At 37.4% G+C, this 27855-nt stretch overlaps 1 protein-coding gene across 21 annotated transcripts in view; it reads left to right on the top strand.

Moving 5' to 3' along the window:
• LOC105838949 (tropomyosin Per a 7.0102) overlaps positions 1-26521 on the top strand; it is a 39863-nt gene extending 13342 nt beyond the window's left edge. For 3 of the 21 annotated variants that reach the window (XM_036284522.1, XM_036284524.1, XM_036284513.1), the window contains 7 exons: positions 9494-9627; positions 12151-12268; positions 15444-15514; positions 16821-16896; positions 17300-17362; positions 18341-18410; positions 19091-22071. In XM_036284522.1, the coding sequence (XP_036140415.1) occupies positions 9494-9627; positions 12151-12268; positions 15444-15514; positions 16821-16896; positions 17300-17362; positions 18341-18410; positions 19091-19173 (615 nt within the window). In that variant the 3' untranslated portion in view covers positions 19174-22071. Of the gene's footprint in view, positions 1-1281; positions 1850-9493; positions 9628-11580; positions 11699-12150; positions 12269-15443; positions 15515-16323; positions 16395-16820; positions 16897-17299; positions 17363-17575; positions 17639-18340; positions 18411-19090; positions 22072-23617; positions 24279-24642 lie in introns of those variants that run through there. The other 18 variants (XM_036284523.1, XM_036284514.1, XM_036284529.1 and 15 more) reach the window with 13 other exon arrangements.
• Positions 26522-27855: the final 1334 nt, after the last annotated feature.

The raw sequence follows: 27855 nt of genomic DNA, 5'->3' as shown, positions 1-27855 counted from the left end.
TAACGTCTAAAGGCGCTCGTGAATAGTTTCGTGGGAGAGAAAGAGAGCTGTTTTATTTAAAAAAGCATTCAGCAAACAGGACGCTACACATGTCAGTATGCGACGTGGCATATTGGATCAACGCGGTCTCGTTAGATTGCGCTTTTATGCAGCGCGAAAGCTCGAGATACCGCGGAGAACGGAGACATTTGAAATTCCCGCCCCAAGGACGGAGCGATTCAGGCGTTCTGCTTCTCCGAGTGTCCAGAAGAGGCACTGAGGTCGGAACGTCAAGCGAATTAAACGCAAATTAAAGTCCATTCGGTGTAAATTGCGTGTAAATTATTTGGAATTTGATAACGGCTACTAATATATTTTATTTTCTCTAAACTTTCGACTTACTTTTTCCGTATTCGAAATTTTAAACAGTTCTTAGTGTAACGAATTTAAAGATGTGCGAATCTAAAATTTTTTGACACCAAATCGAGTCGATAATTAAAAGAATAGATAATCAAAAAATGTCGACATAAGAAAAATAATATTAATTGTACGATATAGTAACTTTACATACAATTTTACAAGATTGTCAATACGTGCGATTCGACTGTATTCGAACATTTCTAATATTATCTTAATATAAGAAACAACGAGATAAAGCACCGAAATAGAACTTTACAATTAGATATAAATCCAAATCAAATGTACGCTTCGCGAGACAACATTCCACAGTGATCGACAACACTCGACTCGCGCATCGGACATTTCAATATACAAAAGAAATAGGCACTGGTGAAATAAGCAAGGAAAGATGAAAAAAAAAAAGGAAAGAGAGGGCTCGAGGGGCGGATAGAATGTTTCGAAACAATGTACGAATTGTATACCGGCGATTCGAACGGCTGGGCGCGCTCGCGACAACGGGCGCGGTATTTCCGGGCGGGGGGGCTTTGCGCGCGGCGGCGGCGACACGTCGATCGGCGTAGCGATACTCGGGTGCGCGCACACACACACACGCACACACACACACACACACGCGCGCGCGATTTGCACCGGCAGCGGCGGCGCGGCGCGACCACGCGCGGCGCGTGCAGGCGTGGTCCTGATCGCGATGGTCCCGCGCGCGATCGCTCGTCGCCGCTCGCTCTCGCGCGGACGGACGGCGTCCGCGGGAGGGAAAAAAAAAAGAAAGGGAGCCGCGCGCGCGACGGCGGCCCTTGACGCGCAGGGCCGCGCAGGGCACGCTGGACGGGACTACTTGACGCGCGGAAGGACGCGCTGCGCACGCGCGCCGCGACCACCGGTGGCGGCCATCTTGCGCTTCAGTCAACAGCGGCGGCCGCAGAGCAGCAGCAACAGAGCAGCCAGTGGTCGTCAGTGCACGACAGCTCCGGGTGCGCCGTACGAAAACCCGTGCTCTGCCTCTCTCTGTCGCGCACACCAGCGCTCGGGTTCGCGGCACAGATCGTCCTCGCGTCGCGCCGCGCGTCACTTCGCTCTCCCGTCAGCCGAATCCGCGTGGGAACCCGTCGACGGACCGGCTCGCGCGTCGCCGTCGTGTTCCACCTCCTCCTCCGTGTGTTTCTCTCTCTCTCTCTCTCTCTCTCTCTCTCTTTCTCTCTTTCTCTCTCTCGCTCTCCGTCTCGCACGCGCGCAGCGTTCAGTTAGTGCCCTTCGCGGCGTTTTAACGTGACACGTTACGTATATACCCGGGGGTCCTCTACTGGCCACCAGCATGTCGGCGCAAGTGCAGGGTACCCTCCTCGACGTCCTCAAGAAGAAGATGCGGCAGACGAAGGAGGAGATGGAGAAGTACAAGGACGAGTGCGAGGACTACCAGAGGCGGCTGCAGGTGGAAGTGATGCGCCGCGAGGAAGTGAGTGAAACCGAGAGACTTCGCGTCACGCTCCTTTTCAGCCTCTTCCTCCTGCAAAAGCGCGAGAGCGCCGACCCTCGGAAAGTTTCCAAGCGCTCCGCCCCTCCCCCTCAGCCCCCTGCCTTCCCTCGTCTCGCGAGGCCCCGATAATGTAGTGACTTCGCGAGATATCAATTTCGGCGACGACAATCGACACGAGAGCCACCATTGGCCTCGCGCGCGATCGCCCGCCGACGATAACTCTCGGGGAGGGACGATAATTCTCGGAGCACGGCATTCTTCGCGAACAGGTTTCCAGGCGGAACGTCGCTTCATCGAGGTTCCGGATTGATACGGACGGCGCGACGGCTCCGCGCACGAGGAGAGGAAGTCTCTCCTCTCTCGCGCGCGCACGTTCCTCGCCGATCCCGACGAGGAATGCCGCCGGGGAGCCGGCGTCCGCGGCGCTTGTAGAATCGATCGCGGGGGTCAGACACGTCGTCGTCAGGCCGCGACGGATGGTTGCGGGCGGGTGAAGGGGCGGGGGCGGGAGGATAAACGAGAACGCACGCCGACTTTCGAGACATTCCTGACGCACCGGCGGTCGAGGAGACCGGCGCTCGTCGTGAAGCTGTCTCAATGAAAGGTCAAAATGTGTAATGCACGGACGTGACCGAATCGATCGAAATTGTCCGGAGAGAACTCTGTTCCCTCTCGCCGTCACAGTCGACCTGACGTACGAGCGAACCGGATATCCGTGCGAACGATATCTTTGTCGAAACCGTTTGGGGACCGTTCGTTGTCGAGCACCGAGTCAAATCGAGAATCTCGCATGGAGATCGATTTGAGAGAATGAAATTTGTTTTTTGTGACAAAACGTCCACGATCGAAGTGGAGCGATTTCGTCGTTAACCGACAGCGAACGTGAATGAAACTCGAATTGAAACGAACTTTCGATGCGAGAGGCTGGATTGCAGAAAGCCTCTCGTAAGGGAACGTTTTAATTACCGGAGGGATGATTTTTTAATAAAGATTTTATTTCGTATACGTCATCACGAACCATTCGATTCCATTCGGTTAAATTTTTTGAGATTACCATCAAGTACGTGTTCAATTTGATTAACTGTATGATTGGAAGAATTTTTATTCGGCTTGATTAATAATTGATATCTGAGGATCTGTGTCAACACGTTGTAAACAACGAAGTGTTGTGCTTTAATAAATTAATGTTTATCTATTCATAACATACTAATATTATACATATAGATATAATTTCTCTAATATTATCTCTAATATATAAATGAAGTTATTAATAAATTTTATATATAAAGTTATCTAACGTTGTATTAGTTTTTTTACTTATATCTAAATATATCAGTGTTGTGTGTTATCTATATTTTACGCTATTATTTTTTAATAGATGTACTTTATATATATCGGACACTCTTTAATATTATTATACATATGTATAATATTAGTTATATTGATTAATTAATTTCTTTGAAAAACAATTTATTTTAACATTACCGTATGAATTGACGCAAAATGACGTGACAACAGATAAGCACGGCTCGTAAAAGAAACTGCGAGATATGTTTCAAAGAAACTACGATTATCTTCAGTGAATTCTGTTTGCGTTATTATTACACATTGGCAATAATATTTTGTTTCTTACATTTCAGATTCTATTAGAATCTGAACGTTAAATGCACGATGCTTTAAACAATCGTGCGAAAGACAAACGTGCGATTAACAGTTTTACGGAATTTTATGTATGTCGTTTTATTCATTAAAAATTTTTAACTATTGTTAACCGCGAGAAAAGCCGTAATCTTCTTTCCTTGTAACCGCTTCCGAAGCTGTCGTTTATTTGCAGTTTGTTGCACAACTGGCATATAAACTTTATTAAATACGCTGTTTATCTATAATAAAAACTAGCTATACGCAACGTGAAAGTGCATTAAATCTTGGGCTTAAGATTCCTCGGACATCCTCCGTTACGCCTTAATCCGTTAGGCTTTTCTTACCGCGAGACTACCATATTCGGACAATTACCAATCTATGTTCGCTCCGGGACTCTCCCCATAAATACTTTTTATGACACCTTTTTACACGAATACAAAAGATCAGGTCGTAGAACTCTTTTTCATCCTTTTTTTTGTGTAGAAAAATTTTGTATATAATTTATTATAATTTAGTATTATCGAAAAACATTAGAAATAATTTAGTGCTTTGCGATTATTTAAAAATATACAAGAATTGTTGCTTAAAAAAATTCTTAACAATCGATGGATTTACAGCAACCTGAAAATTCCGTACGAAAATATATAGTGAAGTTTGTTCTGACTGAAATTGGAATCGTAGCGTTCTGCAGTGTGCAGTTATGTCATGTGATATGATCGTCCCTAGTCACGGGAATTTTTCGCGACGAGGTGATGAGATCATTACGGGGGGGAGGGCTTTGAAGTTATAACATATTAAGTCACTTTGCCTATTTGTACGGGCATGCCAGCATACGTAAAGCACACGGCTACGTGGCAGTGTGCACAAGTGAGACAAGCCGGAGCCTCCCGGTGAGCCGTTCATCAGCCTCGATTTAACGGATTTAAACCACGATCTTGGCCGTTTCTCGCTCCTTTTTCGCTCGCAAATGGCGATATAACGCGCGTGCTTCACACCGAGGTGCAACAGTCCTCGTCAGGTGTCAAAGTCACGATCGGCCGATCCGTGAAATTGCTCTTAACAACAAGTACGGCATATCAAAGCGAAGTTGCGAAATAACTGGGATACGCGTGATTGAAACGATTAAATTGGGAAACTGATACGAAAACGTATTTTGATCGTTTGGAATTTTTTTAACAGTCGAACAATGTTATAGACAAGGAACATTTTAAATCGTAACTCTTAATTGATCTAATTTGTAAAATTAAAGAATTATTTTACAATTATAATTAGAGACAGGAAACTTTCCTGCATTATATTTTATTAATGACAATACAATATTATTATTTGATATACGGGGATGTTCAGTTGTAGCCTTCTGAAATTATAACGGACCGAATGATCGAAAACCCAAAGTTGTGCAATTGTTCGGGAGCAATGACACACAATTATATGTAAATTCAGCGCTCTGCCGTAAAATGCAGTGAGTCATGAAAATATAAAGCGATCCATTTTACTAAAATCGGCGCGTTGCGTTTTTGCTTTAGGTCAACGTATAATTATTCAAAACAATTTTCAGATTAATCTAGAAAAGATGACAATCTTTTTTTTTTTCGAGAGAGAGAGAATCGTTTCGGCGAACGATTTTATGCTTTATAATATTTATTGATTGTTGTACTGCTTTGTTCTGCTTGAGCAGAATATTACTTATCATCGAAGTATCAACGTAAAATATTTCGCGGACATTTACGTAACATCAGTTTAAAGTAGATATTCAGTCTTTTTTCAGTCAATCAAATGCTGTGATTTATTTTTAAGTGGAAGTATTGATCGTGTGACGTTAAAAGTACCTATTGCAAATATTTGCATGGAATGCCGAATGGATATGTCGTTTCTATCGCGTGTGGAACGTAGATGCATATTTGTTCTGCCGTCGGGCCGTATCGAAGAAGCCTATCAACCGCTTTAGTATCCTGTCCCGTATAAAATGGCAGGCGTCAGTATCCTAATTGAAAACGCGAACCAAGCTCAAATGCACTATCACTCATTACGGGATCATTTCAATCGCATAAGACTAATATAGATTACGCGTTGTTACATCATTTTATTACATTATACGCGTCGATCAGCAAGAATCACCGATTTCGACTTTCGTCATTTTTATACTGTTTCGTTTTACAATTATTTTCATATTCACATCAAGTACGAAAAATCTTTTGTAAGATAAGTTAAGGTAGATAAATTTTAGAAATCTTCTATGCGCGCTACGTCGAAATAATACATGTGACATGGCGAATCTAAATGACTCGAAATGGAATTTCTGAGCTGCATTTTCGCGCTCGGTGTGACGTAACGTCGGAATAATAACGCAGCGTGCGCGCTGCATTTTCCGGCGCAGTGGACAAGAATCCATCGCGAGGCTCCATAACGCGCACCCGCGTGACTGAATGCACCTGATAGTGCGCGCAATGCGTTTTTTAAAGGCAAACGGCGACGGATGCACTCGGTCAGGCCGCACTAATACGCTTTTGTCACGGAGCGGCAAGGTGCATTACCGCGATTTTCCCATCTTTTCTCCTCACTCTCTCCTCTTCGAGGCTTCCAACGCTACGATAATGAGCGATGCACCGAGCGTTTCGCAAGCTAATTCAATTATCGTAAGGCTTATCGTCGCTCGGACGTGATAAGGCAAGTCTTATTGACTTGCTCGCTCATCGACGACGGGTCGATCAGGCGCGAAAGCGATATCTCGGAAGATTCGGAGTGACCGTGTCTCTGTTGCCGAGAAGTTTACATAACAGAATGCCGATGTCTCTCCCTCTCGACGTTCTTCTCGCGATGCCTTGAATTTATTTACAAACGTATACCAGAGCCACGACGGCGCGCATATTTCGCCGATTTCCCCGCGAACGAATGCAAAATAATATCGTACACCGTGGTTCTCTCGAAAGCTTATCTTCGATTCACGTCAGAATAATCCTTAAATTCTTTTATATTAGAATCTTATTTGTGAGATCCGACAAAATGTTTAAAAATTGAAAAAATGAAAAAAGGATTTTGGAAGATGAAATTATTCGTTGAGCAAATGAATACCAGAATGATTTTTTGCATTTACATCTTGCAAATGTATATCTATTTCAAATACAAAGACAATGTATCTCGCGGATTCTCCCACTTTTCAAATCAGTTCCATTATTTTCTCACAAACAAAACTACACGGAAAACGAAATTACTAGATTGAAATAAATATTTTTTCACATAGTATCAAGCAGAAGTTTTGTAAAAAATAAATAATATTTATTTCAAATAAGATAATATTTTCTATAATTTATAAAATGTATTATACATTTTCTATCAATCTAGAAAATTATAGAAAATATTATCCTATTTTTTGATATAAATATTATTTATTTTTTACAAAACTTCTGCTTGGTGCTATTTGAAAAAATATTTATTTCACTCTAGCAAATTTTTCTTTCAGTTTACGATTTCTAGATCCCATCTCCTTTCAAGATCCTATCTTATCGATAAAATATCCACTGGCTGTAAGCTTATATCCAATCTGAAAATGTACTTGGCTCACTAAATTATTAGCGTGGCTTATACGATGTCGTTCGGAGTGCGAGGACGAATCAAATGGATCGTGATGGGTACGAGAAAGGGTCGGACGAAGCGGAAGTTTGGCACACTTACCAACACTTCGCCGCAAATACCGTCGGTGTGACACGACCTGTCCGCTCGACACGAGTGCGAGTGGGCGTGCCGATTTCCTCCGAATACAAAGTTCGCGTCGGTAAGGTAACGCGAAAGCGTGCGTAACGCGTTGCGTGCACGCACTAGCGAGCGTGGAACAGCGTGGCGAGCCACGCCGCGCCGCGCCGCGCCGGCTAGGTTTTCACAATCGTTGAACTCGCATCAATTTGTTGCGGAAGTTCAACAGTAGTAAATGAACTGCCCCATGAAATAAATAAAAATGTTTTATACAGCCACGCGTGTTTTACGTGGCACGTGGTTTTCGCGGAGCGGATTATTCCCAAATATTTGTGACACGATGTGCGAGTCAAGATTTTTTTTTATTGACGCCGGAATTGAAATCAAAATCAGTCAATTTTACTAAATCGACTTAAATTAAATGGAATTTAATCATTGAAACGTGATTTTTAATTAACTACATAATTATTAGATTAAATTTTAATATATAGATAATAAAAAAGATTTCTATATAGAAAAATAATATTGATTGTATAATATAATTCTGTTATCAATCAATCTTCATATATTGTATTATAAAATTGTCAATATACATGAATTGTATTTAAATCTCAGATTCGAAATTTTTGAATAGTTTGAATTCAAAACGAATAGTTCGCACATCTTTACAAATTTAATTGAAAAATTTCATAAATAAAAAGAAAATTTTATATCGTGTCTTTTTTATTTTCATTAATGGTAATTTTGTTCTGTCGAGATAACACAAATATTATAACAAAATTTAGACACCTCCATCTTATATTTGGGCAGAAACATTTGACAAAATAAATATAATTATGATAGTTCACAATACAAATTGAGCGAACAATCAGTCTGCTGGCGGGTCTGTAATTATCGCGATTCCGTTTGGATGATTATGCAATCATTGTTGTCAGTCCGCTGACATCACCCCCATAAAATCGACGAGGAGGTGCGCCGAAATCTATGAATACCAAGTTCACGCACCGCAAATAAAGCCGCGTTGTAAAGCGATACGTTCACTGCGTACGGGATGAATTAGGGCCATTTACGAGACGCACAATCGTAGGCAGGTGCAGCTAACGAGGACAAGGGTCCCGAATTGTGTACGCGGATACACGTGTAATCGACCGTTAAGTAATTTTTATTCGTAAAAATCGCACACTTCGCTCAGTCTAATGTAATTCTGTCGATAGAGTTACCAATTATTATTTGTAACAATAATTGCAATTAAAATTAGAACCTCATTTATAATCTTAAATTGTCTCCATTTCTTAAGACTTTAATAATTATTAAAAATAATGAATACAATTGAATACATTTACCATTAAAATTAGTATTTAATTGTCCTGACAATAAAATTGAAACAATTTTTGATAATTAATTACATTCTTTGACAGCAAGCATTCGTGGTTGATTTTACATTACTGTCTGAAACATTGCCACACTTTACAAACGCTTATCGTTTCATCGAAAAGCAATCTATCGTATCGCCAATCTGAAATCTAGTAGCGTTTATCTCGTCGACCATATCTACATCGATATATCTTTACTATTTGACGAGCGGTGGAGCAACGTGTATTTACGAGTCAAAAGTTTGGTTGAAACCGATGACGGCGATGATCCGTTCGATCCAACTCTTAATGCAACGCACGAGACCGCCTCGAGGTCATTGTTATGCACTCGGATATCTCTCTAGTCCGAGTGCTTTGTTGTTACAACCTCCGATCACGCTCGACACGTTACAGCATTAAATTGGATTCAGAATGTTCCTAATCCAGCATCGACATGCGCTCGATTACAACGTCGTGCCGGTAGGCCACGAACAATAACAGCGCATCAGCCGTTCGATCTTAAGTTACTTCGTTTTATGACTTAGCAAGTTACTGTGTTTTTCGTATATACATATCGTACAACAAATTATATTATTTATTTATTTAGTAATTTAGATGTAATCATATCATAGAAATAATATTCATTATATCATTGACTTTTATCGATGTATACTTTTCTAAATTTTTTATTTCTAATTCATTTTTTGTGTAAGTTTTTTAAATGATAATAACGTGATTATTTAGATGTCAATTTTTCCCTCTTTTAAGTTAAATTAGCATTTACTCCTATTTTTCTTCTTACACGCTGCACAAAAATGCGAGTATATCTTGCGTTGTTTGTCCATTATACTTTATTGTTTATTAATGATAAGATAATGTAAGATTAACAATTGCAAATCGCTTAGCCTTTATTTTATTCGAATTTCCTGGTATGTTACAGGCTGAGTCTGAAGTTGCCGCCTTGAATCGCCGTATTCAACTGCTGGAGGAGGACCTTGAGAGATCCGAGGAGCGTCTTGCCACGGCCACCGCCAAATTGGCGGAGGCATCGCAAGCTGCCGATGAAAGCGAACGGTAAGTGTCCGTTATGATATCCGCAACATAATTGTTGCAATTTTTTTTTTTATTTATGCGAATCATGGCTCTGTATATTACCTACAATGAGCAGTTATCAAGATACACATAATTTCACGTTTATTTTGTAATTGTTATATGATGTATAAATACATCTGAGCGCGATGCATAAAAAATAACTGCTCGTTGTTACGTATTTTCTCTTTTAAAGAATGATTAAGAGACATTGACGTTACGATTAGATATTACAGGTCAATTGTCAATTAGGATTGGCAGAATTTTTTATACATTGTAAACGGTAACGAATGAATAATAGATGATTGTTGAGTAGAATATATTTATGAAAAAACATACGAGATTTATAATATTTTACTCTTGATCATTCTTATTAATATAATTGAATAATTCTAAATTATTAATGAATTAATTATAAGTGAAATGCAAAAGTGGTGTAATGCAATACTTTTACTGTTTTAATTTTATCTCATTATTGTATAGAATTAAAGCTAAAAAATTCTTTGCCTTACATTTTCTCTATATTTCATTATGTATATGAAACATGAAAATTTCTCATAGCTAGATATTTTTAGAAAATAAAAAATATAAAAGTTTAAATATACAAATATATTTAAAAAATTATCTTTCCTCTAATTTTGTTTATACCACTTTTGCTATAAATCCATCATGTATTCTGTCTGCATAAGTACATTACAACATAGTATATAATGCAGACATAGAAAGAATTATTCTACATATATAATAATATTGAAAGACAATTTTAATATATCTCTTTAAAAGTATTATTTTTTTGTATAATTTCGCGTTAATCTTGCATTGCCTCACATTGAAAGGATCTGAAAAAGACACTAAATGTCTCTTGAATCCTTTTTGCGCGACTTAATTATATGCAATATAATGCATTGCGATTTGACATGACTAATAACGTGCCAAATATAGACTCGAACGCAACAGCTCTTTAATATTCTAGTTACGCATATATAATTATGATAGGTTGAGAAATTCACATAATTATTATACCAATTTCGTTCCATTATCGACAAACGTGCACAAATAGGTGTCTAATTATTGTATATAAAGTAACGGTGTCATAAACGATTTTAGTCGACTATTACAGAATTTAAAAATTAATACATATAAAAAAAGAAATAGTTTGCGATATTCTCTCTCTTTTGTACTTGACAATACCCTTCAAGTAGACTCGAAATGAAATCTTGCGGATTTTGGAACGCCACATCCTGACCTACTTTTTGTGGTCGCATATCGCATCCGCTACGACAATGATTTACTTTTTAGTACACAAATGTTTTCCGTGATTCTTACGTTAATTGAAAATAGATTCCAAATATCCTTTTTTGTTGATTACGTATTGTTAACAAATTTGCTACGACGTTGAAAGAATTAGAAACGCTGTATTTTTCTTAGTTTAATCTATTTGATTTTTTTTAAATATATAATGGAATGCATATAAAATATTGAATATAAAGGATGGTCATTAGGTGTATCATTAATTTTTAAAATCTAATTGCCGCTTATGATTTCTTTATGGCAGTACGTAAACGCTTAAAATAACGTTAGACTTGCTTATCGACATTGATAACGAATGACTTACGTGTACTTACGTGTGCTCCGTACGATTTTGCTACGATGTACTTTCTCACGTACGAGAGTAAAATTATCAAATACGTTCTTCTCTAATTTCTTGATTTTTCATAGTAGAACACAAAAATTCATCAATACTTAAACATAATAATTTGCATTGGCAGAAAAATTAAAAAATTTGATCTTATTACCTTTATATATTTACATGATTTTTTATTGCATTCTTGTTAAATTTAAAAAAATCGAGGAAATAATCACTTCGTGCGCAACGATGATCATTCTTTCAACGACGATTAACTTGTTTCTAAAAATCGACGAACGATCGATCATTAGGATACGCAAGGCTCTCGAAAATCGCACTAACATGGAGGACGACCGAGTATCCTTGTTGGAGCAGCAGCTAGCACAGGCTAAACTGATCGCAGAAGAGGCGGATAAAAAATACGAGGAGGTGGGTCACCAGCGAACAAAGAGCAAAAAAAACTAAGGGCCGAAGACCCTTGATTTCTCTTTATCGGAGACAAACTGCCCAGTCGTTTAAGACGTTGAGGTGATAACGTTTGTATTCTCGAATAAAAAAAATATTTGCCTTCTGTTTATCGGAAACGGAAGGAATAGCGAATTAGCTTACGAAGAATTTTTACTTTCGACACATTGGCAATTCCGTGTAAAAGTAGAAAAAGGTTCGTCCAGGACAGCGGCAGTTCGTCTCCGACATTATTTTCCAGATAAATTTCACAGGTAGACGAACTCACGTTGTGAGCTGTGAGCTGAGCTGAATTGAGCAGAGATGAGTTTTCCTCAACGATTGTCCCAGAAATCTATCTCTCTTAACTTAGCCTATTTGTGTAATCGACTTTTTTAACCGTAAACTCTTTCGTTCGACATGTGTCCACCTTAAAGCGCCCGCAAGATTCTCGAGAATCGCAGCTTGGCGGACGAAGAGCGCATGGACGCCCTCGAGAATCAGCTGAAGGAGGCCAGGTTCCTCGCCGAAGAAGCTGACAAGAAATACGATGAGGTTCGCGCGCCCGCGGCTACCACTGTCAAGCGTGTTGGATGCAGTGACGATGATAATCATGACGATGATGGTTCCTAGTCGATAGTCAAAATAGTGCCTAACCCCGTAACTCTCTGTCTTCTCTTTGTGTGCTCGAAAACACCGTGGTTCGATACGTATGTGTCTTCGCGCGCGGCACAGTTCCGTTAAAATCGCTGTCGGTTGGTTCGTCGGGGTTTCGACCGTTTGTTTAGATAAAAGAAAGAGAGAAAAAAAATTTGAGGTGATCTTTCCGCGTTGCCCGCGTCGCGAAGCGAAAGTTTCCGTCGATAGAGGTTGAGGAGGAGATCCGAGGATCCTCATCTCGCCCAGTGAAATCTTGTATATGGCAAGGGTAATGTCGTGAATGCCGATCCGCGATGATCGCTATCTGGGCTGCGTATGAAAGTGAAGTTTTTTTTTCCCTGCCTTTTAGAAGGGAGTTTCTTGCGCGTTCGCGACAAGTGCAGTGCTCGAAAGATCGTTCCTTTCATCTTGCTGTTAGCATAGAGAGGATTCTAGGGAAGAATCTAGGGAAGAAATAATAAGAGGAGAAAGAGAAAGGAGAGAGTGGTGATATATACGTACGAGTGTTCACGTGTTTTACGAGCGCGGCTCACGCAAAAATCGGGTATCTGTGATTTCCAAGTGTTTTTTTTTTTTTTTCGTTACGGTTACGACAAAAAAAAGAGCTACAACAACAAAACGTCTCAAAAGTGCCAGTTTCGTAAATAGAGTTTAATCTTGTTATTGCTGCATTATATATTCCTGTTACTAGATACTCGTAGATTATATAGAGAACGGCCGCGCGATCAAGTTCGGAGAAGTTCGTGATAGTTCGATCTCTTGGTATCGAAAAGTCGTCGTGGGAGTTTTTTGGGGACCGCGTGCTCGGCCTGTCGCTCGCTTCCCTCCGCGTTTCCTTCGCGGGACCGGCCTCGCTTGATAAACTTAAACAAGAGTTACATCGTCAATTGTGTTTGTGATAACGCCGCGTGAGGACCGCGCGCACTTTATCGCGGCCCTCCGCGCGCGTCAACGATATACATGGTGCTGCTGCGCTTTTGTCAAGCTTGTCTTTCGCTAAGATGAGAGCGCGTTTCGCTTTGCTGGAATTCGGAAAGTGATATTACGCCAGAGCAACGAGAGTTGTGATGGTAGGTGTCGGCCCGACGATAACGTTGAAATTACGGTGATACACACTTCGCTATTTGTCCGGAGATTACAGTATCGCATCGCCGGGATAAGATATCGCTCGAGATCTTTTTCGAGGCATCCGCACGAATACGTCTGATATTGCAGATTATTATTTGCGATTGTATGACCCACCGGTATAATTTTATACGCGATATGTAGAATATCACCGTGACAAAACGCATCACTTTTATTATATTTCCCCATATGTTTTTGCAATATTCATTATTTTCGGTTCAATTTTTGATAATATTTCGTTAATCTTAATTTTAAACAAATCTTGAAAAATTAATGATTATCATTATGAATCTATTGTTGTTTATATACTTTTAAAACTCACCGTAACTTCAACCAAGTTATCTTCTCCATCCGATGACGTTCCATGCGGTCTATTATAATCATTAATTAACAGTATGCGTAGAAACTAATCGCGGTATGCGAGATTGTTTTTGTCGTTATGTTAATTAAATTGTCCTGATTTATTTCAGTAGATAGTTGCTTCCACAATCGTCCGTTTTGATTAACGATCTAACTTGCCTGATCTTACAGAACTCGCAAACAGAGAAGTTCTAACAGCAACCGAGTGTACCGATGTTCTTCGTTAAATCTTTTGTTTTCTTTTTTTATATACATGTATAAGAAGACGACTTAAAATCTGTCGTTTGTTCGCAAAAACGTGTCGCGACTCCATCGTAAAATGGTCGGGACGTAAAATGGTCACGAAATAGGCGAAGTTTATCGCGCGCACAGTCATAAATTTTCATAAATTATGCGTCATAATTTTCCTCATAAATGCCACGCTAAAATAATCATGTTATAAAATCGCGACACGACGCGACAATCGCCGAGCTTTTTTGCACTTTCTCAACGAGTTAAATAAAATTCTTTGTTTTCACCGTCTCGAAATCACGGGTGTCACTTTTCATCGAGTATCACGCCCAGTCATTCATAGAATTGGCTGGGTGAGATCAAATTGAATGCGAGGCATCTCGAGACACAACGAGCGAACCTGTGTGCGCCAGCTGTGATAGAAAATTTCCGCGGTAAGAAGAAACGAGCGGGGAAACGCGGAAGTTGTTAATCGGAATCGCCGCGCTAATATCGTTAATCTCTCAATTGAACTTCTGTGGGAGAACCATTTTACGATCGATCGCGTGTCACGGCTGTGCGAAAGTTGTGCTGCTTGCATGAGCGGAAGATTGTCGTAGGACAGAATTACAGACACGTCTAATCGCGGCTAATGCATATATCAATCGCTGTTAAGAGGCGCTAAAAAGTTGTGCTCTACGACGATCTTCTTTCCCCCCCTCCTGACGTGACCATACATTGCCGTCTTACATGCGCTTACGAGTCCCATCAGGACTCAAGTCCGTCAGGAGCTGCAATTTGCGTGACGCGACTCGCGTGTTGTATCTCTCCGAATCGTTTGTTTTTCGACGGCCGTAGCCGATTGGAAGAGGCTACCTATTTGCGACCGTTCAGGAAGATTGCTCGGAGAAAATTGACGTTAATACAACAGTTTAGTCCGCCGTTAACGACGCGTTTTAATTTGAATGCAAATTCGAAGCCACGAGTTTACCGAGGGAGAGAGGATTCTGTGCAAGAAGCTGCATTATTAAAGTTCTCTCGATCGATGAAGTATCGTTACTTTTCGGCGGAAACGGTATACCGATTGGCTCTCTTTTTTTTCTCTCGCGATTGATTTGCATATTCACGGGTTAAACGCAAAGGCCACTGCACGAGTGTCGATAAACTTTGAGCGCATGAGAGAATCTCCGCGAAGATCGTAACTCTTCCAACCACGGCTACGACGGCGATGACGACGACGGCGACGACGAGACGCCGGTATCTCGTCATCCCGCCGCCTCCGGAGTTTTCAGAGGCGGCGTGGAGCTTGTTGAGGAGGAGGAAATGGTGGAAGGCAACACATGTTAGAAATCGTATGTGTGTGTCGTTTATACAGGTCGCCCGTAAATTGGCCATGGTTGAGGCCGATCTAGAACGCGCCGAGGAGCGTGCCGAGGCCGGAGAGTCGTAAGCATCGTTTTTATTAGGCATCTCTTTTTTTTTTTGATTCGGCACCTTTTGCCGAATCAAAAAGTGCGAACGATGGCATTTCTCCCCTCGCATCTCATCCAGCCGCCCCCTTTCTCTCCACGCATCGTCGAGCGCGTTTTCGGCTTGCTCCCGTAACTTTTGACAGCACCGTTAGCCCGCAACACGTTCGTCGTTCGACAACGACGACGAAGAAGGCGGAAGTACCCCCTTAACCACACCCGTGCCCGTTTTGCACGAATAACGATACCTTTCGTGAATGCGTTCTACCATTAAAAGCTATTGTGAAGTATATCCAACTGTAAAACGTCGCGGAGAGCCAAAATTACAAAACATTAATCTAATATTGTTAAGTAATATTGTCTCATAAAAACTAAGTATCTCGATGGTAATAATGGCTTTTCTACGACACCATCTACGTCTAAAGGAAACAAGCAAAAGTTACATTGAATTATCATCGAGCTTTCAGTCAATCTTATCTAATTTTTTAATACTGCAGTATCGAAGTACATTCAAAATCATTTGTCATGTTATTTGATCTAATTATCTGTAAAATAATTGCCACCTATGGACGTAGATGTGACCCCATGCGTAATTTTAATTAACATTGTGACACAGCGTGCACTAATCGTTTAGCAGCCACGGGACGAGCCCGAGAAGCCAGGAGACAACGGATTTTTTATGCGTCTCTGCATGCTAACACCCAAATTTTTTTTTTATATTACTATTTCATGTCCACTTCCATCACCTTTGTTTTTGCGCATGACACGTATGGCTGTTGATCACAGGTCGCCAGGAAACTAGTCATGATGGAACAGGATCTCGAGCGCGCCGAGGAAAAGGCCGAGCTTTCCGAATCGTAAGTGCAATCACATGCATGTGTTCACTGTGTCTCTTTTTCTTCATGTGCAACACTGCAACTCCCTTGCTATCGTTCGCTCGTAATACCATCCAAATATAAATTATCGACGAACGTTTTAATTACGTAATTAAAAAATGCAAAGACAAAGGAATTGATACATATTGTATGTTCTAAAATATTTTTTATTGATACAAAGACTCAATGTTATAAAACAGCTATATAAACTTAATTATTGATGTTTTTTAGATAGAAAAAAAATTTCATTTTATTAGCTTGCGCCATAAACACTTTTCAAATTATTTAATTATATTTAAAAAATAAGATATGTAAAAATATTGAAAACGTTTGTCTGCAATTTTTGACATATTTTCCTTAGAATGACTCACATACTTTTCAATATTAAATGATTAATTAATTTTACAGCAAGATTGTCGAGCTTGAAGAAGAATTGCGTGTCGTCGGCAATAATTTGAAGTCCCTCGAGGTCTCTGAAGAAAAGGTAAATTATTTTATGGTGATTTATTTTACGCGCCATATATATCGCAATCAGAACGGAACGTAATTCTGTGAAATTATATCGCTTTCCCAATTTTCATTTTATATTACAACGATCTTCTTAATCACACACACTAATCCGTGTCTAAAATACTGGAAAATATTATGGATAGAAAGTATATTAGATATTAGAATATACCGTTTTTATAACGTCCAATTTAATCGTAAATCATAAATTTGTGAAAATGCCTGCCAATAATTAGATTGAACATTAATGTACGAGCATTAATTTTAAAACAAATACCTTTTTTTAAGTATTCTAAAGTATTTTATTAGTCAGTATATTCTTAAGAGAAAATCCACATTATTACACGTGGGAGAAATAATATTTACGTAATTGTACGTAGGCCAACCAACGCGAGGAGGAATACAAGAATCAAATTAAGACCCTTACTACTCGTCTAAAGGAGGTACACATCCTTTGGGAGTGTCTTGCTTTGTATTTTTTAACGTGTGACCCATCCTCGCGTCATAGGTCTTGCCACTAAAATATTAACTCGCGTGCCCCTATCGTTTTGCATCTGACCCCATTTTTTTAAGAAGTAACTAAACAGTGTTCTTTTGCGTTGCGGTGAACTAACGAAAGCTTGTTTTGTCTTTTTGTTGTGCTTGATTAAAAATAGGCGACGCAACGAGAGGAGACATTTGAGGGCCAGGTGAAGATTCTCGATAGTCAATTGAAAGAGGTAAGTGTAAGCGAATAGGATGCATACTATCAGAAATTAAGATATTTTTCTGCAGATTGAAATTCCATTTTATTTTGGTTATATTATAATCTATATAATTTTAAAAATATAGAAAAATACACATATAATTGTATCGGAAATAAAATAAGATCTAAATATGACAAATAATCAAAAGAAAGTGACTTTAATTTACTGTATTCGAAAATGAAAAACTACGAGAGGCATGCATAATTTTCGAGGCTCGTATAAGCACCTAGAAATCTAAAGTTAAATCACAAGGTACGACAAATACAAATGTATCACAAAAGTAAGGTTTTTTTTTTAGTGAGCTTATTTACCAAAAAAACAGAATGAAGCATTGTTCTCGATAATAGCATATTAATCGTGCAATATAGTATGTCGCAACTAAACCTTTCAAGGCTTAGATTGAGATTCAGAGTGTAGGTGCAGTCATGTGTAACGTGAAATTTATTTTACATGCATGGCGTGAAACATTGATACCAATTATTAATTATCAACGTTAAAAAAAATCGAATTAAAAGTCTCATTGATTAATTGTTTTATGCGTTCCTGTGAAATAATTACAAAATAAACAGCTTTTTTCTTTTGTCTTGTCTTTTGCTTTTTTTCTTTAAAATCGATGAATAATTTTATTTAAAGTATGATTTCAATTATGACTGACTAAACATTGTGTTTGCGTAGGCTGAGGCACGCGCTGAGTTTGCAGAGAGATCCGTGCAGAAACTCCAGAAGGAAGTTGACAGGCTCGAAGGTGCGTATACGGCAAAAAAAGAATACGTACACACTTATATATTAATTATTTTCATTCTCTTCCATAATATAATTTAGCTGAATTCAATTATATTTTTCAATGAATGTGTCGACATGTGTTAGTACAGATATATTTTTATCTCACAGATATTCATGATTTTATAAAATATGTATTGAATTTCTTATCAAATGGAAAGAGAGAAAGAATTCAAAGAGAACTTTGCAGAGATATTTATAATAATTAGCAATTATTTTCTAATCGATTTTCTATCCAATTAGCTAGGAGTTCTAGAGAACTAAACTTCTCAATGCTATATCAATAAAATAATATCGAAAACACTAATCGTCACGAATAGTTCTTTATAAATTTAATATTTTTTAAAAAGACCAAAGAAATTTACAAGATTGTTTCTATCTCCATTGCTTAAATCAAAGTGGTCGAAGTTAAATATTTTTTAAAAATTCATCCTAATCAGATTTCTTAATTATTATATATATTAAAAATATAATAATTCGACAATCGTAAAGCAAACCCCAATTTTTCACCGTGTGTGTATGTGTGTGTGTGTGCGCACATCGTATTTTTTTGCGCATTTACCCATCTAACCGCCGAAACGCAGTGTATTACGCTCGCGTGTAGCTTGCCGTGTGTTACTTCCCTTTAACCAGTGATCTTTACAGACGACCTCGCAGCCGAGAGAGAGAAAAACAAATTGCTACAGGAGGAGATGGAGGCCACCCTGCATGACATCCAGAACATGTAGATCGTATTTTTCGCGGTGAAAATTAACGCGAAAATAACACGAGAACATTTAGAAAGCAAGAGAATAATCAGAGAGAAAGAAAGAGAGAGAGAGGGATTGAAAAAAACGGAAAATAAATACAAGAAAATAATAGAATGGCGGCAACGAGAAGTGAATGAGAAACAAACACGCCGTTACACGGCGCGAGCGCTTCGTATGTGGTGCACACCTTACATTAACGGATAAAAATACAGTCTTTAGACTAGTCTTATACCCTCCATTACGTCCATCCGCAGTGCGTGTATGTATTATGCGTGCTTGTATGCGTTCGAGAGTGTGTCGTATGCGTGTCGCGTGTCGTATTTGTATGTGCGTGACGTAAGAAACTGATGTGGGATGAGAGGAAGAGTCGAAAATGTGTACATGTGTGTATGCATGCAAGGAAAAGTAAAGAAGATATAGAACGAAAGGATCGGTACGACAGAGAGAGAGAGAGAGAGAGAGAGAAAGAGGAAGGATGTAAGAGATAGAAAGGAAGAAAAAGGAAGAAATAAATAATAGGCGACAAGAACAGACGGCAGGATAGTTTCGTACATAATATGAAGTTATTTGTAATCGAAATCTGATTTTTTAGCTTTAGATTTTAACTTACATATATGTATAGTCTGTCTTTAAATTTTAATTCGAGAAAAATTGAAAGACATGGCTGCGACCGGTTTGAGGCGTTCTTCGAACACGCTGTGATTTAAATTTGTTACGAAAATGATTACTGGCCGTGGGAGCAATACGTGAGTAGAGATTAGAGAGGTAGGAAATAGGAGAAACGGAGACGAGACGAATCGGATTATTTGTACCGAGAGAAGAGACTCAATGAGAAATTAGGAGCCAATTTTTTCAAGCGTGTCAATTTTATGCGCCAAAGACGATGTTTAAATACGACATGTTATATAATTATAATATTGTACTTACCCTAAGGTTCGATTTACGCTCAAAGCGCCATTGGCATCATTCTATCTTTATTTACTAAGGAGTAGAACGATAAAGATGGAATGATGTCAATAGCACTTTGAGCGTGAATTGAACCTTAGCCTTAATATATAATTATATAGTAAACTGCTCTCGACTTATCTGATATCTGCAATCAGGTTCCGTCCCCATTAAAGATAAACGATTATCGAGTAACAAATCTTTTTAGAAGTGACTTATGAAAAATTTTTTTATCCTTCAATTGATTTGTTTTTCATCGAATCGAACCTTTCATCGAATTTAGCGCGGTGCTTCTCTCGGTACAAAAATACGCGTAGCAGGATTGTATATAATGGAGGGAAATAGTGTTCATTTACTTTTCGCACCATTTTACATTTTGCATTCCACGCGGCTCAGCTCGTGCGAGAAGGGAGATTCTTTCGTCAGTTTCTTTCGTCTGTCAGTTTTTTTTTTTTACAGCGACACTATCGCGTTATCTTCTCATTGCCGCCGAAAGCAAAGACGACGAATGATGCAATAACTGTGCATTTAAGAGGACACCACTGCCAAACCTTCCCAGCAATTTTTCTAAAAGATATATTTTCGTAGTACGTTTTTGTCTTCGTTGTGCAATATTTAATCAAACAATTACAATCGAATTACCAACGTAGTATTGCCATAATTAAAATCCTTTTTTTCTTCATAATGTGAAATAATTGAGATTTTGTATCTGGCCTATCTATGCAGACATATGTATGTATCACGTATGCAAATTTAACTTAGAGCCTACGGAAAATTGATGAGCGCATAATACTTAAAATGCAAACAGGGAAGCAACTGGCTACTTGATCATGCAGTGCAGCTTCCCGTGCTAGCTGAGTCATTCCAATATTTTTTTACCGATCGTGCCTGTATATATTTATGATATAAATACTAACCACGGCCAAACATCAAACTTCGATGCAGGGAATGTGCTTCGTTTCGAATGTAAGAGCGAATGAAAGATCGGAAATAATTACCGATTGTCGAAATAATGCATATCCGATATTCTACTTCGCGACACGTAGGTCGCCTCGAATTTATTATAATTACTATTAATTGATACAGTTGTCTAATGTTACTGCTATTTCGCGCTCGCCATCGAGTATCGTTTATCTCGCGATTGAAATTTTTCTCTTCCAATCTTTTTTTCTTTCTACTGAAAAGTGTAATTTATGTCGCGTGTACTGCCTCGACCTCAATGGGTCGTAACCTATCAGAGTTATTCTTATAGCACTTTTCCTGCAACATTATTCTTGGATGGCCTTTTGATGTAGGAATGTACATCGTCCTCTTCCCGTTCCGATATATAAATGCATGTACATTATCGTCGCTCGCATAATCATTGGAGCAACCATGAAGTTATATTAGACTAAATCAAGTTTGCGTTTTAGGATCAACTCCCGATACTAAAAAGATAGAAACGTTTCGCCTTTCACGCGAAAAACACTCTAATTTTAACAATTAGCTTTTTATAGTTTGTTAACATTGCATTGATTTGTTTGTATAAATCAATATTTGTGTAGTATTAATATAATAAGTGTATTGTTACGTGATTTTGAAATATGATCACGTATAATGACGTCTACCTAAACGTTATTGGTGAAATAACGTTTTGGAAATTTGGACTAATTTCAAATTATATATCTCCTAAATATTACATCTTTATTTATACGTACGAAGATGGCGATGAACTATCCAAAGTACAGTAATATATCCGTTATCGAAAGGCCATCCGGAGACATCGTTTGTTCTCCAAATTAACGCCGCCACGTGCAAGCGTTATTAAAAATCAGGAAAATAATCGCGAAAAGCACAACCACGAGACCTATATGTCCTATCGTTGATTTTTGTTAGCTACAATTCTTTTCTTTCTGAATACACTACTAAAATTACGGAAACACAGATACTTGAGTTTAAGAGAGTTTTAGTTTCTTAATTTACTTAATATTAATAAAGTGAATGGAATGATAATAATACTAATATCATTGTAATAATAATTGATTATTATATATTACTATTATAAAACTGTTTATAATATATATTTTAATTTTGAAAAAAGAGTGTGTCTGTTTTGTTTTTCGTTGTCGTTTTTCTTTTCTTTTTTTACCTACGCTAACATTAATCCTCTACCGTTAATATAACGATGTATAACTCCACTGTCCACGCGATAACACTGTGTGGTCACATTGTTGTTAGACAGTCTCGTAACAAAATGCATGATGAGAGAAGACAAAATGGTACGTATCCCATTTACGGTGAGTAAATCTACTTAATCCGATTTTGCTTTTTATTGCATGACAACTCTTCCTATTTACAATATAAAACTTCACGATTGTCATAAAATAATTATGATTATTTTATAGATATATCTCTTCAGTTATTTACGTAATCTATTGATAAATTTCTTTTTATATATTTTTTATATCGATGTAATTATTTTAACTGTAAATAGTTGATCAAAAAATAAGATTTATTTTCACAAGTAACGTATAATAAATAAATAAAATATATTATCGAAATATATTTGGTAAAAAAATTTATTAAGAAGCTATTGTATAGAGTTAAGAATAGAACTTAAGTTAAAGATATTAAGGTACAAATTACATTTAACGTTTATAAGACAAGATTTTTAGCAAACATCGGAGTAATAGATTGATGAATTATTTGTATAAACCGCGTGCGTTTTAGCGCGAATTCGCGTGATCCAAGTTCGTTTAACTATTTTAGTTTAAACTCATTTACTTTCACTGCTATTTTTTCATCGTTCAATTATTTTCGTGCTTGGCCGACCCATATAGTACTTACTTAGCGCGATTTTAACAATATTAAACACTTTGATCTTTTTCGCACTTCTTTTTCCGAACATTTTTCACGCCATGCAGTAGACGAAATCTTTCTAACTAAATAACGATTATCTGTAACGTTGCAAATGCTTGCAGATGAGATGGTGACCGAAAAGGAAAAATTCAAGGAGGTCGGGGACGGCCTGGATATGGCGTTTTTCGAACTCTATGGCGTGTAACGCAGCTACTAACAACTCTCCTAATGCTTCAACAAAAATAAATGAAACAAAAAAGATACTGAAAGCCTTTCTTACAAATCTAGCTTACGCTTAACAAATCTTCTGTAAGTTTACCCGTCTATGCTTTTTAATCTGCTCATTACTAAAACTGCAGCTTCCTAACTGTGTCTTCTGAAAGAATCCTTTCTAAACGATCGCGCAAAATATTTCTATTTATCTTCTTTTTATACACCGCTTAAAACTAAATATTCCATATACGCAATAATTAAGCAAGGATCAAAAGTTCACGATATCTACATCTTTTTTGGTTTTATCTTGTATCAAAGTTCATGCAAATTATCAATGCACCTAATTCATACGTACTGAACGTGTCAAAATACAACTGATAAAGATATAGTAACTGCTTCATTTTAACAACGTTACGTTTTCTTGCAGACGAGCTCGTCCATGAGAAGGAGAAGTACAAATACATCTGCGACGACCTGGACCTCACCTTCACCGAATTGGTTGGTTAAATCGGCTATCAAATCTGCATCCACCGTCGAATTATCTGGCCATAATTATCAACATCGTGTTCATTATTCGATCGCGGTCGAGTCACGGCCATCATTCGACGCGTACACTTTCGTTATCGTAAACTAAAATCAATGTACTATAAATACGTTCCGCGTTCAATGTACTCCCTTTTTTTATTTATCAACGATTCCACTACTTTCGATTTCGTGCGTCGATCCGCTGAGCCGCGATTATTTATTTATAATTATTTATTTCAAAAACACGCATATATATATATATATATATATATATATATATATATATATATAAATAAAAGATCAAAATTACGAATTAACTTCTAACGCAGTTCTAATTACATTATGTTGCTTTGGTAAGCAATTGAGTGTGCGGTAAGTAGAGCGAAAAGAAAAGTATCCGACTTCTATACGTGTCATTAATAAAATATGATTAAATTCTAAAAATATATGTTAATAATTGTTCATAAATAGCTCGATTTAAAATTATTGAAAAACTGTACAAGGCCACTTTTGTTTCTAATACTTCAGAGAATAAGATAAATAAAATATCACATAGAATCTGATGTGCTGTCATTTTTCTTTCACACCTAAAACATCCTGTCCCTTATAATTAGTTAAAATAAATTGCAAGATATTTCTAAATATATATTCACTTTAATCTTATATTTTATCTTCCAAAACAAAAAGCCAATATTTTTTCTCAGATTTTAGATAATAGGACTAATTCAGTTAAGCATAATTTTCCTTGTCACTTTAAGCCGCTTTACAGATGTAATGATCGTCTAATCCTAAATGATTAACCACGAAAATTATGTACCCCTTGCGTTCGTTCTCTCTCTCTCTTTCCTATTAAAAAAGATTAAAATGTACACCCGATTAACCATCGTACCATCCACTAATACCACGTTCCCTCCCTTCTCGTTGCAGACGTGCTGGTAAACGAGCGCTGTAAATACAAAGCAATCGCCGACGAGATGGATCAGACGTTCGCCGACCTCGCCGGATATTAGCAGGCAGGCTAAAATGCATTCAACTGGGGGTTTTACACGCGGGGAAAAGAAAGAAAAATGAGGAAAAAAAGAAACGGTTTGTTCACGCTACGACAAAACGACACTGCCAGCACGCGGACCCTTCGCCACACGTCGTCTCGTCCGATTACATTAGCATTCTACACGTACTACTCGCTAGAGGAAAGTCGAGGACGAGGAGGATGAGACCGCTGACATTTAGCGTTAAATCGCGCGTGGCTTAACCGTTAAGCCGAGTTTTTCGCTGAAGGCACCGTCACGCGTTTCACATTCCTTCGACTCGATCGAAATCTACAGTTTGAGCAGGCTCGTCCAGCATCTTTTGTAAAAGTTTTACATAGAAATTGCCTCGGGAACGAAACTTTTTTGAATGGCGGTAAGATTGTCCTAAAGAAAATGTGCATGTCTGAAGACTCTTCGGAAATAAAAATATATGCGTATTCTTCCAATGAACCTTTCCAAAAAACCTGGCACGAAATTCCTATTCAATAACAGTGGTGATTTACTCCAACATTGGTTCTGTTACCTGCGCCCGTATCCCCGCACAGCAAGGTGTCTTATCTTATCTTATCCTTCACGTTCAATAAATTCCATTATTTTTGTCGAGATCTGTACACGCAAATTCATATTATTTTCTGAAATTCGCATAGCTTCTTATATCTGTAATGATATTAGTTAATAGATTTCTTGCAGGATAAAATATTTTTATCTTGCTCAACCGCATAATTTATGCTGAATATTACCAAGTCGCGCTGTTTCGTTAACAAAAAATACACGCAAAAAAGATATTAGCTCAAAAGTTAGATTTCGTCCACGTTCGTTCGAAAGCACAAGTCCATATGGCCTTAAATACAATATCCCAGTTCATTGCTACAAACGTGTTCAAGGCACATCTCTATACTATAAGCAGGAAACCAAAATAAAATGTACAAACCTCTAGCGCGACATAATTACAACCAATCTGTATCTATTGTATCCACAGAGATTAAAAAGATAAATTATAATTAATAAATAACGTCGAAGCGATTAGTATCTATAGAATACAAATAAATGACACATTTCCTGCTTATGATATTTCTATTTCCATTTTCGTTTAAGAAGCAGCGCTAACATTCATTATCAATCACAAATCTATTTTATATTTGCATATAGTCTACCGTACGATTAGACAGTGCGGTCTAATTAGTCAGGCTAACGCTTAAGTTTCTTTCCATTACATTTTAAGGAATACCATGTATCATTCCACATTTTCAAGCCACGCTTCTATGTTGTATCGTGCAGTATTGTGTCAAAATATTGATGAAATTATCGATTGACTTGCTAAAATATCTCGTTTTTAACGAGATATAAGTGTTCATTATAGCATATAAAGTTGCTTCTATGATTAGAAAGGTTTGCAAAGCGATCTGGGCTGGATTATGATACGAGAGAAATAGAAAGTCTAATGAAGATAAAATGACATTATAAATGCGAGAAATATATGTTTGAAATGATCAAATCGCGAGGTCGATCAAGTTCGATATATCCATGGCTCTCGGCAACATACTTTAATGCTGAAAATGTATATCTTAGTCTTTTTAATCTTATCCAATGCTAATTCAACAGTTTGATAATCACGCAAATGATAGAGATTGACAATGAATCTTGTGATGGACCAAGCTCAGAAACTTTCAAACATGCGCACTCGACGCAGCGATCTTGACTATCCTTATGTGATAATTATCATTTTATTGTATTTATATTACTTTCAATAAATATGCATATTTTATATCTCTGCATACTAAATGTTTTACTCGATTTTGCAATCTCGTCATGTCAATAATCATTAGACTGTAACGTTCACAGTTAATTCAATTCATGAGCATCTGTTACACGGTTGAATATTAATTGCCTTGCGATAATATCGAATATCAATACCATCATTGGAATTTGCATCTCTTTAAACAGTATTAAATACTCTAACATTGTCGTGATATTAAAACTTATCGCGTGATCATTTTAAAATAGATGCTTTTAATATTTAAAGAAAAATATGAACATAGTATACTAGAAAAATAAGAAGTTATTTGTTCAATTCTGTAAAAAAACTACTAATACATAATGTTTATCTTAATTATATATAAATAAAATAAAATATAAATAAAATTATATATAAATAAAAGAATTTTTCGGCGAATATCCAATTTACTGGATATGTTGATATGAAATAAGTGAGTAACAATAAATTATATGTGTGAATAACAATAAATTATATACATTATGATAAAAAAGCGATATATGTGACTTGTTTTTTTCCAGAATAAAGACTAGGAATTATTCAGAATGCAGAAAGGAATTCATCGATAAAAGAAGACAGAAAGGGATCATATTGAGTGCAATTACCAATAAATTGCATGGTTTACATAACATATTCATTATTTATGATTTGTTATAATAATATAATATTTGTCTAAACATAACGCTAACATATATTTCTGTATTTTGCAATTAAAATATGAAATCCTCTTATCAGCAATCTAATAATTATAAGAGTGCCGAGTAACATGTTTCCAAAAATATCATTCTCTTCCTTTATAAATGAGGTCGCGAATGACGTCGCGTGTAACAGATAACGAATTACTTATAACTTTTACATTGTTTCGTTAATCTGTACAATTCTTCGTCGGACATCGTTCAATAATATAATCTGCCTGTTCAAGTAAAATGGGATATAGATACATTTCTGAGGAACCAGTTTAGTATTAATTTAAAAACGCAATAAGGTACTAACACCTCGCAGTAGTAAACATGACATGTTAATGATCTCAATTCAAACGCAATTGTGACTACACGTTGACAAATGATGAATCAAAATAGAAAAACCTATCTAGAAGATTAATTGTAATGTTGGCCAACATAGATAATACTACATTTTTAAATAGAAATTTCATAAAAGGTTCGATATTTGGATAAACTAAATTAAATACAATTGATTTTCGATTAAAAATTTTTGTATTATTCGGTAACCTCAGAATCGTCAAATAAAATAATAACTTATGTCAACAATGTAAATTTAGAAAGAAATGCGAAGCATGTATGTATATTATACGAAATAAAACTTAAGAACTATGCA

Source organism: Monomorium pharaonis, chromosome 3 (genome assembly GCF_013373865.1).
Source record: "Monomorium pharaonis isolate MP-MQ-018 chromosome 3, ASM1337386v2, whole genome shotgun sequence".
In the NCBI taxonomy this organism is placed as follows: Eukaryota; Metazoa; Arthropoda; class Insecta; order Hymenoptera; family Formicidae; genus Monomorium; species Monomorium pharaonis.
Note: the sequence above shows the minus strand (reverse complement) of the source record. Positions and strands in the feature narration are given on the sequence as shown.